Here is a 21525-nt window from a genome sequence, read left to right as displayed (position 1 = left end):
AATACATATAAACAAAGGGGCTGGATTAAGGTTAATTCTGGCATTTCCTAATTATTGCATGCTTGACTTCGCACGCTTAATAATGTTGTTAATATAATATATATATATATATACACACACACACATATATATAATATTTTAATTTAAAAATTATTTAAGGATCTGACTTACTAGGACAAAGCCAAATTATGCATTTCCTGGCTAACTTTCTCTCCTTAATTCACACCATTGTGCTTAAGTTTTGTAGTGGTCTCAAAACAGTGGGTGATCTTGACTACCTCTTCTGTCCTTATAGGATATGTAGTCTGACTTAAATGGGAAACATCAAAAAAACAGGATAATGCTGTAGTTCAGGAGTCCACAAGGAAAGAAGCATTCTGAAGAATATTGACTATACAGCAGTAGTTAGGCACAGCAGTTTGAATTATGGACCAAATGGAAATTTCCCTCAGATGCTTTTCCTTTGGCATTTAATCAAATTCTTTTTATTTTTGTGCAACTGATTTGTATTCTTTCTCTCTCTTTCTTATTCAAAGTTATAATGTCAATGGAACTTTTTTTAGATCAGTTGTGTAACTCATTCACTTTGGACTTTATGGGCCAGATTCTCTGCTGATATAAATTGGTACAGCTACATTGACATCAGTGGCTCTCATTTATGTCTGCAGAGAACTGGGTCCTGTACATTTATCAAGTCTCATTTAAAGGGACATTCACGCACAAGCTCATATACAATAAGTGCAGCAAGACATGTTTCCGGTTACATCATAGTAGTTCAACAGGTCATTTGAACCTGATACAATTTCAGAGGAAATTTTACAGTACTGTAGAAACTCCCACTGAAAAAAAAGTACTTTTCAATAAAATGCTGCAATTTTAATCTGTGTTAAAACATTCTTCTAAGTCAGTGGTTTTCAACCTTTTTTCACTTGTGCACCCCTAAAAATTTTTCGAGTGGATGTGCGGAGCCCTTTGGAAATCTTAGACATAGTCTGCAGCCCCCAAAGGTCCACAGACCACCGGTTGAAAATCGCTGTTCTAAGGAACAAGGATAGGTTACGCACAGTGTTTGTGCATTTTCTGCTTTAAAATGAAGATAATAGCTATAGTTACCAACTGATACTGAGAATTAAGGTTCTAAATGGTTAAACCATTTTTAGCTAGACCCTGACAAAAACACTGGAAACCAGCACATACATTTTTAACTGCTCTGTCACTGAAAAATCTGTTTCATTAAGTTTGATTTTGAGGACAACTTGTATACAGAATGTGATAGTTCTAAACAATTTAAAACACATGCACTAAATTCTTGGAACTAACAATGTTGCTTTGCACATATCTTTTAGTCCAGTAACTTAAATGATTATTAATTGACAGCGTATGGGCCAGGTGGGAATGGAGTTGCAGGGCGTCTCACCCAATGCTGTTTCAATGTCCTTCACAAGGGAGTCATGGTGCATTGCATTTGAGGAAGCTCAGGGATTTCTCCCCCACATTGCTCTGTTAAGAAGGAGGTGGGGTCATGCTTCTACTCCACACCAGTCCACAGAACCAAAAGGACAGTCCAGCCTACTTGTTCAGCCTGGAGGCCGGGACCTCAGAAGGGACAATCTGTACTTGTGCAGCTAATGGCAGCTTCATACCACCCTCAGTGCAGGGCAGTGCCTAAATGACAGCCCTTTGGATGGGAGAGTGCACACGGGTGTGGTTCTTCCTCAGAATCTCAGAAGGGCTAGTATGCTGTTCTTCTGCACTGGTCCTGGATCCTCCACGATCCCTCTCCTACCTTGTGACAGTGCCATTCTTATGAAGCCATCCTGCCATGGCCTCTCTTGACTGCAGCTTCTCCAAGAACGCCATAAACAGAGGGTGGTCCATGAAAACTGCAATGCAGGTTCCAAACTATAATACTGAGCTTTAAGGCTTCCCAGGCATGTTGTGAGTTCAGGGACACCTCTACCAAGGAACTCTACAGAGCCAATAGCACTATTAGATCCCAACAAAAAAAAAGTCCAAATAACAAAGCTCAGGAAAGCAAGTGGGTGACTTTAATCAAACCTGCCTATGATCAGGGCCACCCAGAGGATTCAGGGGGCCTGGACCAAAGCAATTTTGGGGGCCCCTTCCATAAAAAAAAGTTGCAATATTATAGAATACTATATTCTCGTGGGGGCCCCTGCGGGGCCCGGGGCAAATTGCCCCACTTGCCCCCCCCTCTGGGCGGCCCTGCCTATGATCTCCTAAAAAGTCTGTATCAGAGTAAAGGGGTGGGCAAAGTTGCAAGCAGATTATCCTGCTCAAACCAGTTCATTCATCTCTCATTTCTTTTTTTATAAGGAAGTCTTAAATCGGCGATATACGTATCAGTGTGATTGTTTTTAAAGCTAATTTTCTACCACTATTTCCTATGATTAGTGAATTAAAACCTTCCTTTTCCCCCTGATATGTTTTAAGTAAGTTATCCAAGTAAGGCGATCCAAGTACTGATGGTTGTCATAGAATTGCATAGGCAGAGAGGTATGGGAAATTCGTACAAAATCTGATTGCACTGTGTTGACACAGGCTAGTGTCATTACACTAAATCCTGATCCCACAGAAACTGATGTCAAACCTTCTTTCCCTTTATTTTTTTTTTAGTAGGTCACATTTAACACCATACTGTACTGTATTTGCGGGGGGGGGGGGGGAGTTTGTTTTTTTGTTCTTTGCTGCTGCTTGATTGTGTACTTCCAGTTCCAAATGAGGTGTGCGGTTGACTAGTCAGTTCGTAACACTGGTGTTTGTAACTTTGAGGTTCTGACTGTAGTTCTGAACTTTTGTTGCCTGAAGGGCCGGATTCAGCAAAGCATGTGCTTAACTTTAGTAGTTTAAATGTGCTTAAGCAATGTATGAGACTACTCATCATATGCTTACAGTTAAGCATGAGAGTGTTTTGTTGGGTCATGGCCTAACTTACCTGTTTGCTTCAACATCAATAATATAATTTTAAAGAAAATTTAGGGTTTAAAAAAGTGTTTGATCAAATCACCTATAAAACATGAAATGAAGTTTGTTTTAAAAAATCAGTAGTTTGGTGGAAAAGGGTGAGCCTGCAGTAAGAGAAACACTGCTCTGATTATCTAAGTCAGGGGTCGGCAACCTTTCAGAAGTGGTGTGCCGAGTCTCCATTTATTCACTCTAATTTAAGGTTTCGCGTGCCAGTAATACATTTTAACATTTTTAGAAGGTCTCTTTCTATACGTCTATAATATATAACTAAACTATTGTTGTATGTAAAGTAAATAAGGTTTTTAAAATGTTTAAGAAACTTCATTTAAAATTACATTAAAATGCAGAGCCCCCCGGACCGGTGGCCAGGACCCGGGCAGTGAGTGCCACTGAAAATCATCTTGCGTGCCTTTGGCACGCGTGCCATAGGTTGCCTATCCCTGATCTAAGTGCTGTTAACAGCATACAATAAACTTGGAACAGAAGTAACACTTTTACATTTTAATGATGAAAACAATATTCAATTTTTTTCCTCTAAAAGAATTCTTTTATGTCTGCCATGTCCCTGTCCAGGACATATTTCCCAAGAGAAAAAAATATTTTAATTAGTGAAGAAAAATTATATAGAGAACATGTACTGAAATAACATTTTTGTTGCCAGTGATGATTATTGGTGTATTTCTGTGTCCTTTTAATAAATCTGTATGCTAGGATTTAACTTTTGTGCCCACCACAGAATACTGTAAATCCTACCTTTGGAAAATATAATAGTTTTGTATTTATTACAAACAGTCCTTCAGATTGTTCGCTGATTAGATGCAACTTTTCACAGTGATTTACACAGTGCTGCTATTCTGTATGGATAGAAAATATTCTGTCATTGTTTTACTTGGAGTTAAATCCTTTGGTCATTTTGAATGCAAAACAGGCTTTAAATACAGCTTAACTCGTAGAACACTGAGACAAATATCCATGTCCATTGTGAGCTGAGGGAGGGCCACAACTGGATTGTGAACTGGGGGATGGAGGGAGATAAATGGGAGGAACTTTTTTTCCTTAAAATTTCTCACAGTGCTACCATAAAAGCAGCTCCACTGTTGAAGATAATGGCAGAAGTATTAGTGCAGAAAAGATTGTCAGCCAATGGCATTTTAGCTGCTCCATCATCTACATATCTCAGAGCCAATCTGGATGATGGAGTGGTTAAAATCCCACCAGCCACCTTGTGCTCAGTCTATACTTATACTCCTACTGTTTCTCTTACCAGTGAGGCAGCTCTGGTAATAGCAATGGTGAGAAATTTAGGGGGGGAAAGGCTACTGCAGATATAACCTTAGAGAGTCCTGAAGACCTCTTAAGGAAGAAAGAAGCTAACGATTTCTGGGCCACAGCCCTTATTTTATTTTTAGCTGTATAAAGATATCTATAGAGCTACATGTAAATCTATAGATAGAATCACTCCTAAGCAGCAAGACATAATGTCTGCCAAGTTTCAGGCCAAAGCAAATTTATATAGCCAAATTATAAACCCTAGAAATAGGGCTTTATAGTGGAATTGCTGTCATAACGTTAACTACTGTGTATGGCTGTAGTGGGCGTCAGTTTAAGTTCTAGTTTTGATGTGCAGTTAATGGCATGAGATCAATCATGAAGTATAATAGGATATTTTAAGATATTACATTTGAAGAGAATTGGTATTTAAACATTATCTATGAACCACATCATTTTAATGCCTCTGAAACATCATTCAGTCCTTGGTACAGAATCGCATGAAAAAATTCCTGATCACATTTCTCAAAATGAACAGCAGCTTAGGTTTCATTAACTGCTTTTTATGTGATATTTAGAGTAAGAGAACTGAAATGTTTCTGCTGAACATTTAGCAGAATAGTCCTGTAAAATAGCATTTCCGATTTTTTATCTTGATCCTCTCTAATCCTTCATTTCTGCCTTTGGGGGTATATTCTGTTTGTGTTTAGAAGAAATTTTTGAACATAATTTCTGTAGCAAGAAAAGTAGTAAATACTTTTTGTCTTGTTGCACCTAACCACTAATGATTGATTGTATTGGTTGCCAGTGATACCTCTCCCATTTCCCAGGTAGTATTGATTGTACTTGAATACTATGTTAACTTGATTACTCAAAACAATTTTTCCCCAAAACATTTGTTTTTTATGTTCCCTCAGGAGATAATAATTCCAAAACTGAAGTTGTCATTCTTTAGCCGCCTAGTTCAACACAGTAAAGCTTGCTGCAATACAGATGATGATTATTACTCTCACTGCTGATACAGAGAATGGGAATGTGGTGCTGAAAGCTGCTAGTTTTACTCCCTTGCAATTTGAAACCTAAGACTGGATACTTTAACTCTGTTCTTGGAAAAAGACTTTAGTGCTGAAAGTGCCTCTTGTGTTCATGGAAGAAGTATAACCTCCTTTCAATGCAAAATGATAAACCTTAGAGTAGTGCTTAATAGTTTTGGCTAGTAGTTAAAATAAATTCCACTTTTACAAATAATAAGAATACACGTGAAGATCTCAAAGCACTTTACTAACATTAAATAAGATGCAGAATACGCTGGGTGAAATCCTGGCCCCATCCATGTTGGTGGGAGTTTTGCCACCGACATTAGTGAAGTGAAATTTGTTAGTCTCTAAGGTGCCACAAGTACTCCTCGTTCTTTTTATTAGTGAAGTGCATCACCCGTACTCATTTTGCAGATAACAAGCCAATGCACAGAGGAATTACAGTACATAGCTTTTTCAAGACTGCAGTAATATTCCAAACTTATCAGAGGGGATTAGCTAAGGACCTGTTCCTGCAATGAGCTACATATAGGTGTTTGTCTGCATGAGCTCATAACAGTATTGGGCCTAAGAGCAGAATTAGACCCAAAGTGTCCTAATCAGGATTCCTTGCTTTATTTTCTAGACCACAGTCTCTTCCATTATCCCACATTGCCATCAAAAGGAAGGAAGTTTCATTTTTTATAATTCTAGTCCATGTGCTTAGATTTAGTTTCTGAATTTTTTAATTTCAGCTAATGTGTAACATTTCCATTTATTAACAAATTTTAATTATAATGAATTGTTCTGTTGATTATTACTGATTGTATCATTCTGATGCACCCAGAACAGCAATTCTGAAGCTCAAGGAAATTGAAGCAAGACCCCATGTAGGTGGTCATCAAAACATGTAATAACCATGAACCAGTTAGTCAGCAACAGTGTGAACAAAACATAACAGTCCATATGGCAGGCACTTAGTAACTGCACACACCCAGCGCTATGTGTGTACACACACACACGCCCACACACACAAACTGGAACACTGAGTTCAGGGAGCATGAAACGAGCATGAACAGGAAGTAATAAGCAAGAAGGCAGAACACACACATCAGTCATCACATTGACTTTTCAAATATATGTATTAAAAAATATCACTTCAGGACTAGATTTTTCCAAAGTGCATTTGCACTTGGGTGCATTGCCCAAACCTTCCAATGTGCATGCATGCCCACACTCGTTTGCATATGCACATAAGCATGTTTGTGTTCACACATCAGAGTTTGCACACAAACAGGTTGGGGGCACACATTTTGCGTGCACATTCTTTTGAAAATCTGACTCTGTGTCAAACTGTGCAGTGGTCTACTACATATATAGTCGCTTTTCCAGAGAATATAAAAACTGTGATCACAGAAGATTCCCTAAAAATTTAAAATAACCAGTAAACCAGAATGTCATTTACTCTTTAACATTTGACAAACAAAAGCAAAATATCTCTGAATCCTTTTGATAAATCTGATCTGAGGGACTTTAATTTTTCAATTCTTATGATGCTCATGGTACAAAAGAAATAATCCCATTTTTTACTTTGTGGGACGGTCAAACAGCACACAAGCAGTATCTATGGTTTTCTTATTTTGTGTGACAGAAGGTTTTGGTTTGGAATATGCAATATATATCATGCAGTAAGTCCAAAGAAAGACCATTTCTAAGACAAACTATAGAAAATGTACAGGTAGATCTCATAAGAGCTGTTTTGTATCATGAATATGTCTAGTTGTAGACACACTGATTTTCTTCCAATCTTTTAGTTATGAGCAATCCTTTATTCAAACTGAAACAACAAACCAATAATCATTTTAGAAAGAGAAATGATTATGCTCCATAGTATTAATGTAGTGTATTAGGGTACTAATATCATTGCGCTTGTTTAGCCTGACTCTGAGTCCCCAGTACTGGTTCTGTTAACTTTCTTTTTTGGAGCAAACAGTTGATCAGTGTTTTTTTATTAGTATAGAAGTCATAGTCTTAGTATTATAGTATCTAAAGAACTATGTTGTGATGCAAAGATATGAAAAGCCAAATGTAATTTGAAACAACTCTACAAGGAGAAGGCACAGGCATGTGAATTTTGCAATCAAATATGTCGAACCAAGCTATTTGTGGTATGGTATAGCTGTGTGCAATTCCCAAATGGTAGAGTTTATTATCACTGTGTCAATGTCTTACTCAAATGTGGAAATAGAGAATCCCAAATTAGTTAATGAATTTATTCTTCTTTTCTAGTTAACCAGTAAAACCTTTTGAAGGAAGTTTAAATTTCGGATGGTCTCACCAGCAGCTTTACTAAGAGACATTTTTTTTTTTTTTTTAAGATGAGGATGGTCTTAGATGCCTGTCTTCCATTCTTTATGTAACCTTTTGCATTTTGTGTTTAGAAACTGACATTCCAATTGATTTTCATTGGCCTTCTGCCTGGGTTGAATACTGAGGCAGCAAATTAGGAATGCTTCAGAAGTCCCACAAACAAAGACGTTTGCTGTGAAAGTGGAGATAATGTGACACTTATATTTCGAGCTTCTTAGCTTACTCAAATGATAAATGATGGCATGGTTTAGGTAGTGTGGGGGGGGGGAGGGGGAGGCGGTTACAGACTGAAAGAAGTTGCTGTGAGCTGAGCTTTGGGATTCTACTAGGAGACAGTTATCCATCATGTGACTATGCTGATAATATCTTTTATCTCTGTTTCAGGGGCTAACTTTGTGACTCGAAAAATTAGCCGATCAGTAGCTAAGATTCACCTCGGACAGATGGAATATTTCAGTTTGGGCAATCTGGATGCTAAAAGAGATTGGGGCCATGCCAAAGACTACGTTGAGGTAGGTTATTGGCCGTGTGCCCTTTTTGAAACAATGCCATTGATCTGTTTAATGCAATAACTTCAGTGAAAATGCATGACCTACAGAGGGGTATCTCATGAATTTTTACCCACAGAGGCCTTTTAACTTAGTGTTGCTCTCAGTTTCAGACTAGGGAGTTCAGTAACATAGTGGGCTACCCCAGCCATGACCTGAACAAAAAATAAATCTTTAGGTTTACATTCCTTTACTGAATTCCTCTGGGAGGGGTCTATAAACTGGAACTATTTTAAAGAGTTTTTCTCCGATTGTTTCTACGAGCTTTTATGTCCAACATTAAGATCATAGCAAGATGCAGTGAAACTTGACTTTAAAGACCTCACTGCAGGCTGGCGGCCTTTTACTGTGATGGGGCAAAAACCCCATTAATGCTGACAATCAAAGGTCTGATTGGTTCTGCTTCAGAATGAAGCTTCACATTAATATTATGATGTCAAGTACTGTGTCACGTATGTGTCTATAGCTATTTACTTTATTTCAGATGTTTTCGTTAGTCAAAATTGTTTAATTCTATTCTATGCATATACTTTTGTTTAAAAAAAAATCTGCATTGTATTAAAAGAGACATGAATGACCACATCAGAAATATTGTTGTTTTCTCAGGAGAACCTTGTCCCCATTTTGCCTCTCAAAGATTTCCTGTGGTCATTGGGCTATTTCTGGCTTTTAATAATTTCTCTCTGGGAAACCAGATCTGGCTTCCATATTCATTGGTGTGATTCAAAAAGAAGATCGTTGTTTGTGTTTCTTAAATTACAAAGTTAATACCAAAATAGCACCCTTAATTCTTTGGTTTTTTATTAATTTTTGAGCTTTTTGACCTTGACTTAAAAGAAGCCACCAGTAAGACTAAAATAGATTACCAATTTAAATATTGTCTTGTGAGGAAATCATGGTACCTTACCAGCCCTCTTGATGATGACGGTAAAAATGAGGAAAAACATTATATATGCATCCAAGCCGTTACCTCAGGTGAGTGGAGAAATAGAATTTGGCCAACTGGACTGTAAAGTTGGGCCCCAGTTCTGCAATGCATATGCCTGCTAGGAGTCCTTGATGTTGGTATGATATTTCATGGGAGTAAGGGTCCATCTGCTTGGATGTCATTTTCTGTATGGGGCCTTAGCATGGTAAATTAACCCGGGAAATCTTCCTGATATATTTTCCAGATATAATTTAAAATAATTTTTATACACAACATTTTATTGCAGATAGAAAATTATTAACAAAATCTATGGGACAAAGCATCTCAGCTCTGTTATTTATAAGTAAAACATAACTTTCTACAATTAACAAGCTTTTCATTTTTTAAAATAAAAATGGCATAAAACAGAAATTAGCATCAGAACATTAAAATAGTTGTTAGAGTAAAATATCCAAAGAAAAATATATAAATTGAGTTTCAATATGACTATTCGGGACTGAATTCCACTCTCTTCTATACTCGTATAAATCCAGAGGAATTCTATTGTACTCAGTAGGCCAAATCCTGGTCCTGCCGAAATCAATAGCAAGACTCTTTGTGTTTAATGGAGCAAGGTTGGATGCAGTGACTCAGTGGTTTCACTAAGGGCACAGGTTGGTCTACATTCATCAAATTATACCTAGGATGACCTATGTGCAAACCTTAAAAAAAACAAAAAGCAAAAAAACCCCAAAACCTCATCTTATTCAGCAAAACCACCCGATAGAAAGTTCTCAGCTGGAGTCTCCATCAAGGACACACGGTGGTAATGTAAGCGGCATTCCAGATCTTTCATTCGTATGTTTTTGGGGCTGTTCCAAAATCTTCTGGAAAGAATTTCTCACTAGGATAGAGTTCATCTTGAGTATCTCATTAGCGGGATACCGTTGCCTAATGGGAGACTTATTAGTTCTTCTCTAAATATATTTAAAATGTGGTTACTTTCATTCTTATAATGCCTAAAAAAGAGAATAACTTTAAAATAGAAATAAACTATTCCAGGCTTTAATGGACTAGGTTGGACTTAGATATTTAACATCATTAGAATAAATATGCTGTATAATGTTAGAAAGAATGATCATATTTATAAGCATTTTGTGAGATTCCTTAAATGTACAATTGAATACATTCAGATCAATAGTATCCTCTTTATATTTAATTTTAAATCCCCTTGATGCTAATATGAGTAACGTATGCCTGTAGGCTAGACCCCATGCTGTCTTTTCTTTCTCTTTACTATGAATACATTCATACTTGTTTTATAAAATATTACGGGTTAAATCCTGGTCCCACTTCAATGGGGACAGATTTCATCCTATATTTACTGGTGTGGGTATTGGTACGAAGTGTTGTCTAGTAATCAGCGGCTAGGACTAGGAGTCAGGACTCTTGAGTTCTAATTGCAGGTATGCTACTGATCTTACATTATGATCTTGTGTAAGTTACTTCCCAATTCAGTAAAGTATTTAAGCACATGCCTAAATTGAAACATTTCTGTTTCACTGAGGTGGGACTACTCACCTGCTTAAAAATTAGGCACATGGTGAAATACCTTGTTGAATCAGAGCTTAACTTGTAGACGTTTTTAAAAAGGTTTAAGAAAAAACTAATGTTGGGGGAGGGGGTGTTTTTGTTTGTTTATAATTTCACCAGTATTGGTTGGTACTTAAACTTCCACCTGCAGTGATTGCAAATCAGACGTTGGAGCATTGTGCTATGGATGAAAACCTGAAAATGTAATTTGTTCAAAAAAAGAGTGTAACTCCTTCATCTAGTTTTATTGTCCAAACAGAGCAAAACACAAGTAAGCAAATAGTGAAAAGTAAATATGATTTTTTTTTTAAATGTCAGTTTTCAACTAAAATATTAGTGATAGATACAAAATGTTTTTAAAACATCTGATTATTAACTTGTAATTGACCCTTTTAATTACAATGAAGTTAATATTTGTCTGAATGTAAATTGGTGGGAGGAGTTTCGGATTATATTATGAATAGCAATCAATACCACCAAGTGGGGGAAGGAGGGGAAGTAATATTTCAACACTGTTGATGTATGAATCTTCTGTGTGCTGTTTTGTTTTGCGAGGTTAATTTATACCTTTTATTTTATGCAGAACGTTACAATAAACCATCTGCTAGATATTTTCAAACACTAGTACAATAGTAAGCACTTAACAGTCTATGACTCATTCCTATACCATGTGAAAAACACAACGCATTATACAAATTTCCTCTCACCGCCACCCCAAGAGAGTCTTAATTTAAATTAATTCAGGTTCTCACAAACATTTAACTTAGAGTGCTGAGAAAGTACCCATCAATCCATTGCTAACTTTTTATTTCCCAGCCGCCAAATACTGTTAACGCTAAAATCATGAAGGGATATAGGCAAGTGAAACCTTAAAGAAGTCTCATTGTATGGGAAGTGAGAGACATGTTTATTTGTAAAGTTGCAATACGATATTCTGTAAATAGAACACAACCTCGTTGTAAAGCTGCCCTAGAGAGAAAGTGAGTTCGCCTTTTCCAAGAAGTTCTACAATGGAGCTTTCCCCTCCTCTCTTATAACCCCTTTGGCAAAGTGTTCTGGGGCTGGGCAGTGCAGCGCAAAGTTAAATGTTGCGCAGGCAGGAGAGGTGCAGAGAAGAAAAGCACTCGAATCGGACAGAGCTAACTACCCAACTCCAGTGTCACCGACCTAGTTGCGCTCCCCCAGTTGGACACTCTGTAGACTTCTATGAATGGATCCAAATACTGAATCCCACATACCCTTTACTTCCTGGGTCTGGGCAGAGTTTAGGTATGGTTCCTGACTTTGGGTCTCTAGGCATGTACTCTAGATGTAGACCTCATGTCTGATGCTCGTTTTGGCAATGGGGACTCCACAGTCCAATTGCTTAGGCTCTGAAACTAGTGCTATGCCTCCTCAGCACTCGTATGTTTTCCCCAGAATCCGATCGAAGGCTTACAATTTACCTCTTCACAGGGGCATGTGATAGAGAAAGTAAACAGATTTTGCAAAGGATTCTGTAACACCATTGCTCTATACTTAGGTAGCATGAGAAATACACAGTCCTATATAAAATAATAATCACACCTATACGCATTGCCCTGCCTCAGGTACACTCTGGAGAGTTCCTTGAGTTGGGCAGAGTCTTCTGCAGTGTCCAGGATCCTTCCCCTGAAACATATGACTTCTCTTTAGAATGTGGACTCTTTCTTGCTCCACTAGCTTTCTCTGACCTTGGCTGGTCCCTCAGTTAAACCAGGCCCCCACTGCTACTAAAGCATACTCATTTCTTCTCCTCTCCTGCCCAAATCTTCCTGTCTCTTGAAAAGCCTTCATTCTTTGTTCCTCCTGTGAATCCTTTTTTAAACCCCGGCACCGTCTCTTTGTCCTGCTTGGGAATTTTCCACTCTCTCTGCTTCCCCATCCAAGTAAACAAGGTGGAGAGACTAGCTTCAGCCAAGCTCCGTCGCATAGCCATTGTTTGGTCCCCACTGCAGTTGTAGCCATTGTTCCTGGTCTGGTAGGTATGCGCTTCACCCCCGTCAGCAAAAAGTGGATTCCACATCCAAGTGGAGGCATTCCCTGATGCAACAATTTTATAACAACTTCATAACATCGACCAGAATTCAGAAGTTTTACATATAGATTTCACAAATTACCATCACATCCTAATGCTGTCTGCCCCCACAACTCCGCATCAACACCCCAGCTACTGATCTATGTATGGGGATAATAATACTTCCCTGCTTCATAGGGGCATTATACAGACAAATGTGTTCATGTTTATGAAATGCTTAGATACAAAATTGGTGATTGCAATAGAAAGCCTAGAAATAAATAAGTATTAGACAAAAGTCAAATTTCAAACCAGGGTAAAGTTTTAATGACCTGTAATTTACAACCTGTTTAGATTTTCTACAGTGTCTGCAAACGTGAAGAAACATTCTCCTTTGCCTTCTGTATAAATCTGTCAATGTTTGGGGGCAGGGAAGATGCTAATATTGGATACAGTCAACATAGCATTTAGGTATGAGACTATTCAGATGCTTATAACTAAGCAGGAGCTTAAGCGCTTTCTGAATTGGGGCCAGCTTTATGCTGGAAGCTGGTTGCCACATTTTGATATTGATTTTAGTAAAACAATAGAAAAAGTAAAACGAAACCAGAACACTTCATAAACATGCAATAGAATAGATTACAGCTGGCCCACAGTACCATCAGACATACTAAGAAACCATTTAAATAGAACCATCATAGCTTAGTAATGTGATAGATGATGTTTGTGATTTAAAGTCAACAGGAAATACACTTGGCCATTTATCAAAGTTACTTTTTTAGTCCATTTTAAGTATTTTAAAATAGCAAAATCTAGGTATTCATACTAAGGTGTCTTTTTTCACAGCAATGTTAGGTTTATACCTCCCATTGGTGTTAACTGGACTTTTGTGCATGGTTCCTCTATATGCCATTCTATCCACTAGAATGTATTCTTAGTGTAGACAGCTGCCTCCTAGTACTGTTGTGAAGGGGAATCTCTCCCCTTCTTCCTAGATGTTTGTATATATATTTAAACAATATAGAAATATCTTACTTTTAGTTTTTCTTGTATTTTGTGCACGGTACTGTCTTGTAAAAGACTCCCTAGCACTACTTTCACGGCAGGAAGTAATATAGTCAAATTGAACTTTCGTCCAACCAAACTGTCGGCCAAGATGCCGCTGATTCTGCATCGTTTCTTTCAAGGAATGTTAATGATCCGAGTTGTCTTCTATGGTACATTTTGCCACAATCTGCTTTTCTCAGCATTCTTTTTTGTGACAAATCTTGCAGTCCTTACTCAGGCACAGCAAAAGTCAGTGGGTGTTTCACCAGAGTAAGGACTGCAGGAATTGTCCTTAAGTAATAAAAGGAATGTCAATTATATCTATCTGTTGAATATGATGTATGAGATCCCTCACCAGCTGACACACGTCTTCTCTCATGAAGGGGTATTCTACCGTCTTCTGTTGTTTGCCCCAATTTTAAATGATTCTTTTCCCTTCTACACTCTTAGTTAAATTCTTGCTTTCCTCCTCATAGTCAGATCACTTGAAACAAATGTTACGGACATAAGTTAAAGGGCCATTCTTAATTTCCAGGTGTTGGGATTTCTATTTGTTGAACAGGAGGATAAATATTGTTGACCCTTCCAAGTATTCAAGAGTATTTATATATATGAAGTCTGTAACTTCTTCTGTCAGCTCTCTTGAGCCAGGATAATTGATTGCTCTATTAAGTCAATTTGATCTTGAAATCAGATCCTGTCTGCCCTGATTGATGTGGTGATCCACTGCACTGATTATCTTATCACTGCCATCTAGGTGCAGTAATTGTGAGACACGGGCTTGCATGAACCTTCAGGAGAAAGGTTTGATAGATTGTGGTCTTTTGTCTGGAACAGATACTGCACATTCATAAAATTCTTGATGCTTACTTGCTGGAGAAGTATCTTTTTTAGATGTACTTGTACTAGTGGTCATACTCCTTTTGACTTAGTTTCTCTCTAACAGTTTAAAGACCTGTTGGCCACAGTAAAATGTAGATGTGAGCCTCACCCTGAAGCATTTTTATTTTAAAAAATAACAATTTCCAAAGAAAATACATGTTTATTTATGCTAGAATATCCCTTTGTTCCCCAGTTCAAATATTTGAAATACCTTGGAACAAACAAAGATATGTTGCATCCAAGAAAAAGGAATTCATATATGCCCTTTCAAATAGTGTTTATTCATATGGTGAATAAAATATAACCATCCAAATTATGACTAACGTGACATGGCAGTAATAATAGTTATCATATTAAAGAAACTGTAAATCCCAAAGTACTCTATCCATTGAAACTGAGATTACTCACCTTCTACTCAAATGTAGCCACCTCTTGGCAGAAACATGGCTTCTTTTCAGCTGTGCAACAGCTTCATTGTACAAGAGTTCGAAGAGGAATTGAAGAAGAATGCCTTCTACAGTTAAATCTATATAGAAAAATAGGTCGATAGAAAGCAGTTACACAGGTTGGACACCTGAGTTAATACCATTGCATTTTAAATGCTGCGAGATCGCTGTAATGATCACAAGACCTGCCATGCTGTGTCAGACCTAAGGTCAATCTAGCCCAATATCCTGTCTCCAATAATGGCCAAAACCAGAGCTTCAAGGGGAACATGAAGAACAGGGCAGTTTTGGAGAGGTACACCTGTCTTCCCCTCCTGGCTTCTAATAGTCAGAGGTTTAGCGTTGCCCTGAACATGAGATTATGTCCCTGACCATCTTGGCTATCATCCATTGATGGACCTAATTCTTTTTTGAACCCAGTTATACTTTTGGCTATCTCAACATCCCATGGCAATGACTCCCACAGGTTAATTGCATGGTGTGAAAAAGTATTTCTTCTTGTTTCTTTTTAAACCTGATGCCTATTAATGTCATTGGGTAATCCCTGGTTTCACACCATTCATGATTTTATAGACCTCTGTCACATCCCCACTTAATCATCTCTTGTCTAAGCTGAACAGTCCCAGTCTTTTATAGTCTCTCTTCGTATGGAAGCTGTTCCATATCCTTGGTCATCTCTGTTGCCCTTCTCTGAATGTTTGCCAGTTCCACTATATACTTTTCGAGATGGGGCGACCGGAACTCAACACACTATTCAAGGTGCAGCCTCCCCATGGATTAATATAATGGTGTTATATTTTCTGTCTTATTTTCAGTTCCTTTCCTAATAGTTTCTAACACTCTTAGCCTTTTTGACTGCACTGAGGTGAAGTTTTCAGAGGACTATCCACTGTGACTCCAAAATCTTTCTTGCATAGTAACAGCTAATTTAGAATCCATCGTTATATATGTGTAGTTGGAATTATTTTTTTCAATGTGCATTACTCTTATTAATGTTGAATTCATCTGCCAGTTTGTTGCCCAGTCACCCAGTTTTGTGATCCCCCTGTAACTCTTTGCAGTCAGCTTTGAACTTAACTTTCTTGAATAATTTTATATCCTCTGTAAACTTTGCCACTTCACTGTTCACTCCCTTTTTCAGATCATTAATGAATATGTTGAACATCATGGACCCCAGTACCGATCCTTGGGGGACCCTGCTATTTACCTCTCTCCATTATGAAAACTGACCATTTATTCTACCCTTGGTTTTCTATCTTTTAACCAGTTACTGATCCTTGAGGGGACCTTCCCTCTTATCCCATGACTTTGTTTCCTTAAGAGCCTTTGATGAGGACCTTCAAAGGCTTTCTGAAAATCCAAGTACACTATATTGACTGGATCACCCTGACCTACCTGCTTGTTGACACCCTCAAAGAATTCTAATAGATTTGTGAGGCATGATTTCCATTTACAAACGCCTTGTTGACTCTTCCCCAACATATCATTTTCATCTGTGTCTGATAATTCTGTACTTTACTATAGTTTCAACCAGTTTGCCTGGTAGTGAAGTTAGGCTAACCTACCTGTAATTGCCAGGATCATCACTGGAGCCCTTTTTAAAAATCTTCATTACATTAGCTACCTTCCAGTTATCTGGTGTAGAGGCTTGTTTCAGCAATAGGTTACATACTACAGTCAATAATTCTGCAGTTTCATATTTGAGTTCTTTCAGCACTCTTGAGTGGGTACTATCTGGCCCTGGTGACTTCATACTGTTTAATTTGTCAATTTGTTCTAAAAGCCCTTCTGTTGACACATCAGTGTGGGACAAGTGGTCAAGAGCTTGGTTTTACATTTCATCTGAACTAAGTGACCACCTGTGTGTGTTTGTTGACTGAAGAGTGCCACTTAAACAATCATAGAACTTTAGTGCTGGAAGGGACCTCAAAACACCTAATCCAGACCCCTGCACTGAGGCAGGACCAAATATACCTAGACCATCCCTGACAGGCGTTTATCCAACCTGTTCTTAAAAACCTCCAATGACAGGGATTCCACAGCATCCCTTGGAAGCCTGTTCATAATTAGAAAGTTTTCCTTATATCTAAGCTGAATCCCCCTTGCTGCAAATTAAGCCTCTTACCTCTTGTCCTACCTTCAGTGGGCATGTAGAAATTGATCACCATCCTCTTTATAACAGCCATTTATATATTTGAAGACTGCTAGCAAGCCCCCCTCAGTCTTCTTTTCTCAATACTGATCATGCCCAGTTTTGTAAACATTTCCTCCTAGGTCAGGTTTTCTAAACCTTTTATCATTTTTGTAGCTCTCTTCTGGACTCTCTTCAGTTTGTCCCCATCTTTCTTAAAGCATGGTGCCCAGAATTGGAGCTCCTACTCCAGCTGAGGCTTCATCAGTGCCGAGTAGAGCAGGACAATTACTTTTAAGAAATTTTATTTAAAATATTTATTTCTTTATTACCTATAGATTATATACAAATATGTACAGAGCAAACAAGATCTGTAAATAAGATTACTTTTGAAGATTGGATGCTTGAACTCAAGTGAATAATGCATTGTTTTAGGAAACACTTAACATTCACATTTATTTTTAATGTGGTGATTACTGCTTCCATTTTCATTTACTATTTGGCCCACCTGCTTGAATGCAGAATCACATATAGAACAGAATAGAGCAGTGGAGAAATAGACTATAGGCTTATTGTGATTTTTTGGTTATTAACTCCTGGGAGGTGCTCAGATACTACAATGATGGGTACTGTTATAATAGCCTAGATAGATTGATTGATCTCAAACTATTGTCTAGAGAGGTGGTGTTCTGAGATTTTTCCGACACAGTGAGGAAGCATCAGTCCGATTTAAAGCAGTAATGCTTTGTAACCATAGTAATCCTGTCCAGAATACTCTTAGATTTTGTACAGGCTTTTTTCAACCAACTGAGCTCCAAAAAAGGAAGCACATCCCACTATCCTGTGCTTTTGTTTCATGATTTGTAGCTTTGGGTTTTTTATTGTGGGGACATTAGTTTATTCATGATCAACTAATACTAACAACATCAAAATTGGAGGGACAGGATGCCTAGAGGACAGAACCAAATTGCAAAGTGACTCAGAAAAATAAGAACAATGAGGGGAGATTTGAGTCTAATAAATGCAAAGCTGCACAGCTAGGGAGCAGAAATGAACAGTAGAGATGGGGAGGCTGTAACTAAGCAATCACATCCCATCACATTACAAAGTGTTTGTTTTCCATCTTGCTACCTTAATCCTATCTTAATGCTACTTTTTCTTGTGACCTAGCACTATAGTTGTTGCAGGGAAGGTGTGGAATCAAGGTTGGAAGAGGTTAGTGTCTTAAGAAGTGGTTCACTAACATTTGAGAATCACTTGAATGGACTATCCACTTTAACACCTGATAATTAGAGATACACTTGAAAGGAAAAGTAACTTAGAAAAGTTCTCCATACAGAATTCTCGCTCTTCTAATCTTGACATCATCATTCACCACCACATTTGTTTCCATTGAATCTTTGAGCCATGCAAATAAACAGTTGGCTAACTGTGCTAGAGCCCAGTTTGTTCTTGCAGAAGGTTAATTTGCCATCTTTCATGTTAATTGCCAGACAAAACCTCAGACACACATAAGCACTTCTTCTGCCCACCAAATGGAAAGTAGATCTCCCCCCCCATCAATGATGTATTTTGTTTTGTTTTTAAAAGTGAGAAAAGAAAAACTAATTTCCAAATCTTTCATCTTTTTTTTTTAATTATGGTGGGTGACTCCACAATTAAAAATCCAATCCCATTAAAAACAAGAAAAAGGAAAGGAAAAACAAGAAACGTTTGGTTAGAAGAAAACATGCGTGGAGGCCCAATGGTACACTAAAATCCAAATGTGTTCTAAGACATGTCCTCAACTTTATTAACAGAAGAATCAGTGTACTTGTTTATTTGTTTTCCCGTTATGTTTAAATTTAATTTCTCCTCTTAACATATTGTTATTAATTTCTTAATTAAAAGGCTGCCCTTTAAGTTGGAAAATTCCTGATCAGCGCTAGTTTGACAGAGATTAGCCTTATTATAAATTGGTTATTGATTTTGTTATTATTTATTAGTATTTGTACTGCAGTAGTGCCAAAAGGTCCAAATCAGGATCAAGACCCCATTGTGCTGGGTTTTGTAAAAACACATACCCTGTCCAAGAGAGAGTACAATCTGATTAAAAACCGCAGCAGTTGAGCATAACCATAAGAGGGAAAGGGAGGGAAGGACCAAGGCAACAGTAATAAGATCACACATTTACATAGACTAACAATGTGTAGCTGTCTGTCTGTCTGTCTGTCTCCCTCTACATGAGACCGTCTCCCCATGGCATATCTGCTGCACGCTTGTGAGACTGGAAGGATACTGGGGCCAAAGTCTTCTGCTCTCTCTACTGCTGTCCAGGGGAAGGGATAAGTCTCTGCAGGTATCAAAGTCCATTGATCATTTGTGGAGCATATGGTCTGATGTCCCTGTGAACCGGGGCTGAAGTGCTATTCCCATTATTTAACCCCTTTTCCACACTTTCCCCACTTAACTGTCAATCTCCTACCCCCACACAACAGTTAACAAAGGCTGGACCTAGTGACATTTGGGCTTCTGAGGTTGTAAAGGGCACTGATCTACTCCACTGCTAGGAGGGGAGGGCATACTTCCCCCATAATCCTCGCTACACCAGCAGCATGGTGAGTAGGGAGACCACCCTGTGCTGCTGAAAGTGGTTTCTACTGGTGCCAAGTCTCTCCCTCTGGGTGGATGCTAAGGCCTTATTAAATACTTGTACAGCTTATAAGCATTTTATTCAGTTACACCCAAATCACACTGATAGAAGATCCTCAAGGTCATAATACCTAGCACATTATTAAATACCTGGCTTCCACTGTACTCTGGGACAGATTGGGGAGGGGGAAATGGTGGTAGGTACTCTTCTAAACTTCACCTGCAAAATAAGCTCCACCCCAATGGGATGCCAATCACAGTAGGTTGCACAGATTTTTAGAATATGATCACACATGTTCTCTTGATTCTTTTGGCTTGGCTCCCTTAATGATTATCCCAGATACACATATGGGCTCTGCTGGCCTACTCATGCATAGCTTCCCCTGGGTGAGGCTTCTATGTCCTACTTGTCTTCTTGAGTTTTGCGGGAGTGGGGGGCTTAGATGCCCCATTAGGTTCTGCTAGGCTACTTGGATTTGGCTACTTCTTGAATGGGGCATGGTGAAAAAATGGGGCCAAGTCCGCTCACTTGTGGGGCCAAAGTGAGCTGTCACTCCCAATAGATTCTTCAGATCTGCACAGTATGATCCTTCTCCTTTCTTACATGCTTTAATGGAGCAGAGAAATGTCAACATTGTTATCAATGGGTATCTGAGTTAGGACACTCAGAGATGAATGGGGCAGTTCACGCATCCAGAGTTCTTATTTCAGATTCTGCAAAGACAGGCAGCCCATCACTTATCTTCAATACATGTTGTTCAGGCCATTGCATAATAATTAGAGATTTAAGTACCTGAATACCTTTGAGAATCTGGGCCTTAAAAGAAAAAAAAGCCGCTCAGATTATGGAGAATAAGAAGGCAGCATGAAATAGGTTCTCTATGGGGTACCGGCATGGCATGCTGGCTGAATCGGAGCCCTAAGTCCTTCTCCCATGCAGATGACCATAGCTCCCAACACAGTGACATGCTGTCTTCTGGATTTAACTCGAGTGTGGCACACTCAGTTACTGAAAAAAATTGCCTGGTTTTTGGCTATAAGCCCCCTGTAATGAAGAAAATGTTTTTAAAAGATGTGATTGTAGGCAACTTCTGAAGTGTGGAATACAAAAGGAATTAAGAAGCTATGGGTTCCGAGTTTTTTCCTGGCAAGGGGAAGAACCTAAAGTTGCTTCTATTAGCTGCTTTCTTACATTTTGTGGAGGCGGGGGGCTGGGATGATTGATTGGTAATAAGAAGTGGAAGAAGGAAGAACTTAGGCCATAGTTACTTTAGACATGAATAGGCTCTGTATTTTAAAGCACATAAATGAGGCAAGAAAGGGGTTTTAATGATATTATGTAGGTGCTGTGTCTAATACAAATCATATGGCATTAATTTTCAAAGCTCTGCAGCAGTGCCTACTGTAAGTGTTGCTAATATATTTTTCTTTAAGAAAACGATACTGATCTATTTCATAACTACTGTACCCTGCTCCCCTTCCTTTGTTTTCCTACAGCCATTTTTTTAAGTGGATGGGAATATAATACAGAAAACAAGTTTATTTCTTATTTACATAAATCTCCCATTTAGCTTTCCGTTTCACCATATCTGCATTTTTGTGTTTGACCTATTAGATTTTTTTGTTTTATAAAGCAACAGAAGTGCTTTCCTCAGCAAAACC

General features: G+C 38.3%; 1 protein-coding gene across 1 annotated transcript in view; it reads left to right on the top strand.

The window, feature by feature from the left end:
* The window catches only part of GMDS (GDP-mannose 4,6-dehydratase), a 582436-nt gene that overhangs the window by 290415 nt on the left and 270496 nt on the right, over positions 1–21525 (top strand). The window contains exon 7 of the mRNA XM_065399137.1: positions 8028–8155. Coding sequence (XP_065255209.1) covers positions 8028–8155 — 128 coding nt within the window. The remainder of the gene's footprint in view (positions 1–8027; positions 8156–21525) is intronic.

Source organism: Emys orbicularis, chromosome 2 (genome assembly GCF_028017835.1).
Source record: "Emys orbicularis isolate rEmyOrb1 chromosome 2, rEmyOrb1.hap1, whole genome shotgun sequence".
NCBI lineage: Eukaryota > Metazoa > Chordata > Testudines > Emydidae > Emys > Emys orbicularis.
Note: the sequence above shows the minus strand (reverse complement) of the source record. Positions and strands in the feature narration are given on the sequence as shown.